Below are 10,741 nucleotides of genomic sequence, written 5' to 3'. Positions count from 1 at the left end.
AACAACAACATTTGAAGCAACTCTTCGGTGGATCCGGAGTTCTATACACTACACTATGTTCAGAAACGACATAAGCCGTGCCAACATATAGAACTCTCATTTCTTGAATATCCTAAACCAAAATTTACAATCTTATTTTCATCCTAAAAAAATCAAAATTGTGTGAATACAAAGCAATGATAGACGGCTGTTATTTCGGCGAGATATACCGAAAGTATAAACAAATCTGTGAATTTTCCAGGACATTTCTTATTGAAACTGACTACTGTTGTCATTTTTGGACAAGACATTAACCATCATAATAATTGGTGAGAAGAGTCACAACAACACAATGTTACAAAAACTGTCCATAACTATTTACATTGTTAACTGCTGTCCAGTTATATAGTACACAATAGATAGTGAGTGGGAAAACCGACCTTTTCATTTCATTGAGTAAGAAGGAGATACACAGCATATGTCAAACAACTGCTTATGGTTCTTTACCAACGTCATCCTTCAATGATTGTCCCCAAGTAAAATTGGTCAACGTCAACATCTCAGGCTCAAGTTCACTGTCACTTTTCAGAATTTCAACTCAGTCCGGTGGTAATTTAGTCTAGTGATATATGTATATATATTTATAATAAAGTTTATTTTTCCACCTATACTATGCTTGATAGTGGCGCTCTGAGAGACGGTAGATGCGGATACGGTGGTTGATATGTCAAAGCAGGATATGGCGGAACCAACGACGTTGAAGGATAATGGTGGCTATCGCCATGTCCTTGTCCATTGTCATGATATAGAATTGGTACTCTAACCATCCTCTGTGCCGCGTGTGCCATATTTGCTGCTTCAAGTTCAGCAGCCAACTGTCTCTTCCATTTATTTCTGCGGTTTTGAAACCAAATTTTCACCTGTGTTTCCGTTAGATGGAGAGATGCGGCAAGTCCGGCTCGCTCCGAACTCGAAAGATACCTCTTCATATCGAATGTTGATTCGAGTTGGAAAACTTGACTTCGTGAAAATACAGTTCTTGTTTTTTTCTTTCTTCTGTTTTTATTATTGTCACTGTTATTAGCACTATTTTCACCGTTCGTGTTACTTTCATCTTCGCTGTTGACATCAGCGTCCCTTTTGTCACCAATACTTTTGTCATCAATATTGTCTGACTTTTCCGTTGTTGTGGCATTTGCACCATGACTGTGTGCTGTAGGTGGCGGAGATACGGCTGATTTTGGAGGTAGTGAGTCGGGCGACGGCTGACTTCCGATACTGCTAGCGGGAGTCACGGGTGCTGGGGGATGAATAATCGGAGCTGAGTGGTGGCCTGAAAAAAACCCAGACAACATCGTATAAGTAAACCTAAATATATACAAGAAGTGTTCACAAAACTAGTGTATATATGTCCTCGAAGGTAGCACAGGTATGCAAACAATCGCAGAGAGAATTGTTTTGTCAAGCTAACGTTATAAAGAGAAGTTGTTTAGACAAAGAAGTAAACATTTACACACTGGATGGAGTGCTTAATTTTATAACAAAGGACAACAACATTAACAAGTACTTGAAAGTAACAGCATTTTAATTGGAACTCTTGTCTATTGGAGCTCAAGTGGTCTAACGTAAAACAAGTACAATGAATCTCATCATAGACTCTGGGCGAGTATCATTACCCCATATGAAGATTCCCCAAATGTCATATCCCATTCATACAGCCAAACATTTTAACATTGTATCCTACTTTTGAAATAAAAATACACAACTAATTTACATGCATGCTTTGGTGATGAACAAAACAGGACTAATGTCGGTGGCGAAATTTGAGGAATGGAGATATGAAGGTATAAAATAAAACAGGGTTACTTACGATCAAATGCGTAATGAAGATAAGGATTTGCCGCTATCCAGGGGTACCACGGACTCGGTCTCGTTACTGTATCCGCACCAAAATGTTGAGCCATAGATGTAAAAATGTGCTCGCTTCGTTCTATCTTGGTGGGTACAGTTTCTTCCACTGACGATGGTCTATCATCTGGCATGTTTTCCACATTCTTTATCTTTTTGTTATCACTGCTTAATATGCTTTGGATCGAAAATTTACTCGACTTTGGTTCACTCATCTCCTCTTTGTCGATTGGCATATCTCACGACGAAGAAACCAGTCTTTATTTCGAAGATTGGTCAAGGGACAGCTGAAGAAACCGCAAGTACTGCTCACTGTGTACAACTGATCAATAACGTGTTATATGATAGTCCAGGTGAGAAGGGTAAACACGGCGTCGCTGTTGTTTCAAGTGATATCCACTACTTTCAGAGATTCAATTTTTACTGGCCCGAAGTAACCCGATTGGATGGATGGATACACGGGAGCGTTGCTATTCACTGACTGTCCGAGACTGACGCGTACTTCTAAATGCAAAGACTACACAAGTTGGTGAATACCTCCGAGACGAGTAGAGCCGAGCTGGCGCCGCTCAACGAACGCGATAATAATATCTAAATAAAAGTGTCATGTAAGTTAAATGTCTGACAAGCAAGCAAGGCTCAGCGATTGGTCATACACAAAGCGTAATGGGATTAGCGTAAGGGAGAATCCAACGTGACCCCACCTCCTAAATTTTCTACAATACACCGAGTGATGAAAACTTAGTCTTATTGGGCGAATTAAGTAACCAATTAACGTGCCAGTTGTTGACGTTCTGTAAATGCTTCCTTCTATTTCTTTCACCCCATTGGCTACTCCTTCGCAATTTGATAGTAATTGGCTTGTCAGATGACCCACAGATTCCGCTCAATATTAAATAAGCTAGTAAGAACCGACGATTGGTAAAATAAATTTCTATCAATATGGAAATAGTGGGTGTGGTGATATCAAACAGTCCTCATTTACACACCTTTTACGTGTTTTTTTTTTAGTTTTATTTTTTTCAGCCAGATTTAAAGTGTCCTAATGATCAAGTACACAGTATGGGTAACACGTGTTTTTTTTCGGTTCTAGCCTACTAGTTTGTGCATGGATGTATTAGGGATAAATCCATGGTTTGTGTAAATGGTGCAGACACTGCTAAACCAGAATAATAATGTGTGTACCTTGAAAGAATACAAGTTGAATACGAGAATGCAATTGTGGATTATCAGAACTAGGAGGGGTCAGAATGCCTTGGGTAAATAGTACGGTATTATCTCTTTGATTATTTTTCTTTTCTTTGCTGGACCAGTTATCACAGGAGTAGGTACCTATGGAAAACAGAACGCAAAAGGCTAACTTTAAAGTGAAGACCAACCCCTCTCACTTAATGGAGCAACTCATTAACATAACAATAGACCTACTTGGTGGAAACTAGCCGAGGTATAGCCTAACCGGCACCTGTATTGTCTTGTGTGATTGTCGGTAGCCAGTTAAATGATTACCTCAGTGGTCGTCTCTAGTCGTCTGCTTCATAGAACAGAGCCGTGGTGGTATCACTTAATAAATGAGCTAGTTTCTAATGAAAAGTGGCTTTTTGTAATGATGTATGGAGAAGACCTGTGTTCACACGCATAACACATAAAGCACTCATTAATGTTTAAACAGACAGTGAAGGTTATACATCTTGGCGAAATTCAACGTACTGATGATTCCGGATTCACTTTTGATGACGTCAGAATCTAATTGCTTGCTATCAGCAAGAGAAATTGGAAGATTAGTTTTGAAAGAAGACAATTGAATTTTACAGGTAACTCTACAAGACTATGTTGTTGTCATTTCCAACGACATTCACTAGTAATATAACCGTGGTTGGCCATGCATTCGTCCTATTGCCGGTGGCAAGGACTCAGTCGCCGTGGGCTGCTTGAACCGCCCCTAGCTTTCAATACCCAGTTATTTGCTGTGAGCAAACGTGAAAATCAGAAATTTTAACGCAGAAAGAAATTAGAATAATTAATTATAGATGTATGGTCAATCTGAAGTTCGATTATACCCTGCATGCAGTCGAGTCAATTACCACATATTTGAAACAATTTAACTGCCTAGCCAGGGCAAGTTCATTGTCACAAAACTGTGGTCGTGATGCTTTCGGGTGAAAAATGTCAAATGTAATGCAAACAAACAAACATACAAACAAACTTTTACAAGTTGAAATATCGTATTGGAAGGAATACAAACACATAAATGAACCAAACCCACAAGTAAGGTACTTGAAACAGATATGAACTAAATTGCGCAAATGGAAATGGACAAATACGTTAATTTATGGAATTCCTGAATGTATGATTGTGAATTCAAATTAGACGCAATAATTCTATCACAAATTAGGAGAAACTCGCAAAAAAATAACAAGAAACGATAACTTTATAGACGGAATTTTAAATGGCACCGTAATTCACCGTACACAATGTATTCAATGTTACCAAGTTTTCCGTCTGAAAAATTATAAAAGAAAGAGAAAATAAGCAACGAACGCTGAGATAAACTCTAAAATTAACCATTCCACAAAGAAAACTAAAATCACGTTTGAATTATAAATCGATATCTGTGCAACATCAAATACGTTAATTGGTATTACAAGCATACTTCATGCTATCCTGTAAGAGGTATCACCGAACAAGATATCGCAGCAAGTCATGCGGAGAACCGGAGAAACCAATGAGTATTCCTGACGGAAGAGGTTCTTTAACGGTGTATCAACTAAGATGATAGGTAAACGTGTAGCAACGGAAACTCATAACCTTAATTTGTTGTTGTTCTAAACATGAGTACACGAGATTACAGGATTATTAGAGTCATCGAACATCAAAGCCGACGACAACACAGGCTAATCTCCAACAATAGAACGTCAGTCTCCGAGTAGCTGCCTCGGCTACCGGCTCTAATTTAATACCAACAATTTCCTTCAGGAGAGTTCGGAGCCTACTTACTTTCATATTGGGTCTATTAACGGGGCTTTCTGTGGCTTATTGCATTACATAGGTCTCAATATCGCATTTGTCGTAAGAGATATGCCCCAAGGAATGCATGGCCGGGCCAAGTGTCGCGATGAGCTGTCTCAAAGACGGTTTCCAAATCTGACTAGCGAAGCAGCGCTACAATTAGTAGAATTTTATGTGACAACTTCAGGCAAAATAAAGGGAAAAGGGGACGTTTTACTCTACATTAAGTTTTGAATAAGACACCTAGAGGTGACGTCATTCTCGTAGACATGAAATTCTAAGAATCTATACTTTACATATACGTACTTTAGGACTTTTGTGCAAAAATGTACAAACATTGAAATTAAATCAAACTTCCACCAAAGTATTGATAGAAATTCCTATACATTTTTGTTCGAAATTGAACGTTTATTGCCACTTAGAATAATTTTGCATTAGAAATACCTTATACATGTCAATGGGTAATTCCATTGATAATTCTTTGTTTCAATATTGGGTTATTTCTTTCTCATAAAGTGGAATACAACTCGATCCCTTGGTACGCACTTCAAATGATTAAAATGCTTTTATGTCCCAGCTTTAAAACAATATCCCTTACCTGCGTTTCTACGAAGTATTTAGTCGTACTAAATCAAAGCCAGGGTTTGTCTTACACTCTTAAAGTCAACGCAATAGAATGGCCGTGTTGTTACTCTGCAGTCACGACAATGTCGTTTTTTTTCAATAATTTATTGTCTTTTACCAATTTAACAGTGGTTTATGATTACATTGTTTACAAAGCCACATGACTGAAGCTACTAGCACTAATTACATCGTGACCTTTGACATTGTCTTGATTGAGTCATTATCACATATTGAATATTGCCCATTCTCGCAAGTCGGGGAGTCATATTTCTGCTGCGGATCGAAGCGGGAACATTTCGGACGGTGCCGTAAAGAGGACTACATGGTTTACGACGTTGATGTTGTCATTTTTTGACATTCCTGGTCATTATCACCGTGGTATATGTTGTTTTATTGTGCTCATAACAATCTCGTCCTTCTTGTCAAAATGTGAAAACTCATCTAAATCCAAAGCTCTCGATGCACACAATGTCATCCCAATCCTACTTGGTATTTTGTCATTCAATGATTTATCCAAATAAACATCCACACGTGGTAGAGGTTTACATACAACTATATCAAAGTGCGGTGGCTTTTATATTCTTCAAGTACAATTGTATGTCCATCATCTTCTACAATTAACCAGTTTGAAAGTACGAATTGCAATTACACTGGAAAAGAGAACTACCAGTCGAAATGCTTTTTAAATTTGATTTGTTTACCCTATAGTTACTACCGCTGTGGATTTACATATACAGAGGGTTCCTTTTTCTATATGGCGAGAACGGGGCACAGATTATGTAAACTACGTACACTTTAATATAACTTTTAATGTTGAATATTCTGAGAGAAATTACCAAACGTCGGGATGTTTGAAGTATGTGGAATTATTGAAATAAACGACCAGCATGCATAATGGAGTCTTTGTATCAAAACAAATTGTAGTCTGGATAGGACAACGGAGGCCGTCAGGATTACAAGTAAAAACGTTTATATAGTTCGTCCATTACAACACGCAGCGAGTATTTTTGAACCTTCAGTGTATTATTTTCAATAGCATGTCTACAAGTTACCCCATATGGATGAAAGCATCTCCATAAGCTACATTTGAGTAGTAAGTCGAAAGGAAATGTTAATTCGACGTTCGATTTGAAAGAAATTGTCATTGTTATCGATTTGATGGCGTTACCGAGCAATTTTCCAACAATGAATAGTTGGCCAAGTGGGCTGAATTACATGCAATATTCTTGTAAATGTATCATTTGATATTGGAAATAAGGCAGCATGTACATTTCAAAATGCCTATTATGATGGTTATCTTGTGATCAGTTTCTATTGTGTCTCAGTGAATAGAACACCAATGCCAAATCTGTCTCGATTTCGGGCTTACATTTGCTCGCGTACACTACACAAAAGTAACCTATGAATACTGAAAGTGGGCAATTTATTTTCATACCATGAGAGACCCTCAGCGGTCAAAGTGTCATTATTTGATGGATGAATCTACTGCCAGTTTCACGCTGAAAGCAAGCATCATCATACATATAAGTCGATTTCATCTTGACTGACAGTAGTTTCGCCGGCAGTGTTGCGTCAGGAATTGATAAGAGACAACACATCTTCGCTTTTCGTAAAAACAGTTATATAGAGAGAGCAAAACCATGATGAGATAAGAGGAAGAATTGTGTGGAAGTGCGATGTGCTACCGCTAATGATGAACGGAATCAACGTATATATGATGAATGTTCTATAGTCTTCATTACTCCAGGGATGGGCGGCGTACGTAAACCTATAGACATGTTGACAAAGTAGTTTGACAAATACTCAACAAAGCAGTTTAAATGGTCTAAAGAAACATGTTTTACATCTTCTCTATTGTTTAGGCTAGATATATTTGTCGGGTTTTTAAAAAAAAACAAAAACATGAAACCGACCAAATAAATACTACTTTACCCGAGTTTGCGTTTCTCAGTTGATTTAGTAAGAATTTTTCAAATGTTCCAGTACATCTACAATGAAAGATTATAAAAGCGACTTCCTTTAGACAGACTTACACGATGAACATCGCCGAAAAAGTGAGATATGTGATGAATTTTTGAAAAGTATTTAAGAGTTAATAAGACGATCGTGTTATCATTTACAAAAATGCACACTGTTTATTTGTGTTTACAATAACACCCTTCGTCTATACTTTCTTTACATATTTGTCAATGTATTTTGTATGAAATGTATAAAAAAAGGTTTGAAGTCATCCATCCATTCATCCATCCACCCACCCATCCCTATCGACATACGCATCCATCCATCCGTCCGTCCTGCTGTCCATCATCCATCCATCCATCCATCTATCCATTCATCCATGCATGCATGCATGCACTCACGCACGCACGCGCATGCACGCACACACCCATGCACACACATACACATACATACATACATACATACATACATACATACATACATACATACATACATACATACATACATACATACATACATACATGCATACATACATGCATGCATGCATGCATGCATGCATGCATGCATGCATACATACACACACGTACGTACGTACATACATACATACATACATACATACATACATACATACATACATACATACATGTTTATCTTATAGTAAACATTATTAACAGAATTGAAAGCGCGATATATTTTCTGGAGTCGTATTGATATGACGATTCTATCTAATGGGCATCTTAAGACTCCGATATCACGAGCCTCTTTGTGACGTAATTGTGATATGACAAGGAATTGATTCAAACTGGTCATATGACCGGAATGATGCACTCTATTAAAATCACAAAAAAAAAGATTGGTTGACAATTATAATTGCTGCATATGTGGCAATTGTTACAATCACATTGATTGAATACAAGAATGCAAAAGAATTGCATTTGTAACTTCGCGTTGGTGAGATATCCTCTGAGGGTTTCATGAAAAAAATCCTTAATATGGCATATACGAGTTAGATACATAATACGCGAGCATCGAGGGAGGTTGCAAGTCGGCTTGGAAATAAGTAGTGTAATTGCAACACAACAAATATCAAGATATGATCATCGACTGACAACGATTTGTTCCCGATCCAGTTTCAGTGTAGGGGCGACTATTTGATGTTTAATTTTCCACAATACTCAGGTTGACATTTCTCGAGTCTCGGGTTTATTGATTTTTTTGAACGGGATCCTTCTAAACAAAGGGAAATTTATCTAAGACATGTGTATAAACAGAACGTTATGAACGTTATGATAATCTTTTTTTTTTTTTTTTTTTTTAGAAAAATGCGTTTTTTTCAATTGGTGAGGACAACGTTTTTGGTAGTAGATATGTACCTATTGGATATCAATTTATAATAAAGAAAAAAATAGAGTGTGTGAGAAAATGTAAAGAATTACTTTTTACTTAACACCCCATAGCAAACCAATACACCAATAAGCCATAGGCTTTTAATGTATAAAATCGGCTTCAGTTTGTATAACTAGAAACTCGTTATTTCTAATATATTATGAATGAAATAAAACGAAAAACACTCATCTTGCATTGATGGAATGATGGAAATTTCCAATTATTTTGAATTCCTTATTTTCATGATATTGCGAATGTTACAATATTTAACATTAAAAAAGGTTCCGTCAGTCCTCTAGTATACAGCAAGAGTAAATACACGACAACAAACTATAGAAGTTGTTGTCTATATTCATAAACGATGATATTGTAATTGATAAATTTTAGTAGCTAGTCTAAGGATTTCAGATTTGCTAACTGTTTCCATTGCTTGTGTTAAGTTTGTTCTACCGAATCTCTCGTATTCCGAATGAGGGCGTAACAGTATAAAATTACAAAAAATACAAGAAATCGCATAGAGAGGTCATTTTGATCAAATGTCTCATTGCCGTTGACATTATAAGAGTAATTTTTCATCCTAAGAAACTCTAATATCCCAAAAAGGGAAGCTGTGTGAGCCCATATTGGTGGTGACTGGGTTTTGTGATTACTAGTGTTGTTTCGAGGCAGGTAAGATGTGTACTTTTAAACGCTGTAAATGGGTTGCATTCTATGGACAATTACATCATTGTGATTCCACATAAAATGATACAATTTTACAAAATATGAAACTCGTAATACATCATAATATTACAATCACTAATTCTCCGCACAAATTTGAGTAACGCAGTTATTAACGATTTTATTTTTTCAATAAATGTCCGTCGCTATTTTACAAAAATCGTGAAAACCCAAACACATGTTTTTCACTTCGAGTTTTCATCAAATTCTGTACAATTCATCATAACTTCACGTACTTTAAATATTACATATCGAATGTCCTTGGTCTTCAAAAATTGATGTACTCTTTGTAGAGTATATTAAAGTACTGCGAAAGTTATGACCCCAGGCATTCGAAGGCTAAAACCAATAAAATTGTTAAAAATAATTTGTGACCGCTAGCTACTTCTGTTATTCGCCCTGCCAAAGTATAACACGTTAATTACGATATACAAATAACTCGAAGACAAATACAGTAGCTGTATGGAACGATTGGAAACAATTGGAAATTATTTAAAGTACTCGAAAACTTCGTTGGGGAAAACCAGTTGACGGGAGTTTTACATTTTGATATTTTGTTGTCAATATTACTGTTCTTGACACAGCGTTAACCTTCTATAGTGGTGATTGTATGGGGTAACAAGGCCATTACAAGAACGTTACCTTTGACCTTTGTAAATTTCTTACGAACATCATCACTTCATTTCCTTTGACGGACTCGAAATCGAGTATAATGCCGTGAAGGCAACTAGGGTTTACTTCATAAAATTATAGATCATAGACAAGAAATATGATAAAACTGAGGAGAGAGAGAGAGAGAGAGAGAGAGAGAGAGAGAGAGAGAGAGAGAGAGAGAGAGAGAGAGAGAGAGAGAGAGAGAGAGAGAGAGAGAGAGAGAGAGAGAGAGAGAGAGAGAGAGAGAGAGAGGGGCACGGACATACGTAGCAGAGAGAGACAGAGAGGGGGAGGGAGAGAGAGAATGTATAGTCCGACAGAAAATACAAAATTACATTTCAAAAGAGGGGTAGAATAAAAGGAGTCGCGCCTGGATGCAGTTAACAAGACATAAAAACTTAAGAAAAGAAAGAAGTCATTATTTAGTTGTAACAAACTTAGCAGTAACACAAGGGGATCAATTATTTAGCAGACATACGTCCATTGACGGAGGAAATAAAAGAGA

General features: G+C 37.0%; 1 protein-coding gene across 1 annotated transcript; it reads right to left on the bottom strand.

The window, feature by feature from the left end:
* Nucleotides 1-644: 644 nt before the first annotated feature.
* Nucleotides 645-2,123, bottom strand: LOC144446657 (uncharacterized). The gene is made up of 2 exons (XM_078136472.1): nt 1,850-2,123; nt 645-1,312 (listed from the first exon to the last, which is right to left on the bottom strand). Exons 1-2 carry the CDS (start codon nt 2,121-2,123, stop codon nt 645-647), a joined length of 942 nt encoding a protein of 313 aa, XP_077992598.1.
* Nucleotides 2,124-10,741: the final 8,618 nt, after the last annotated feature.

The sequence above is a fragment of the Glandiceps talaboti genome, chromosome 15, assembly GCF_964340395.1.
Source record: "Glandiceps talaboti chromosome 15, keGlaTala1.1, whole genome shotgun sequence".
In the NCBI taxonomy this organism is placed as follows: Eukaryota; Metazoa; Hemichordata; class Enteropneusta; family Spengelidae; genus Glandiceps; species Glandiceps talaboti.
This window is presented reverse-complemented; position numbering and strand designations above follow the sequence as displayed.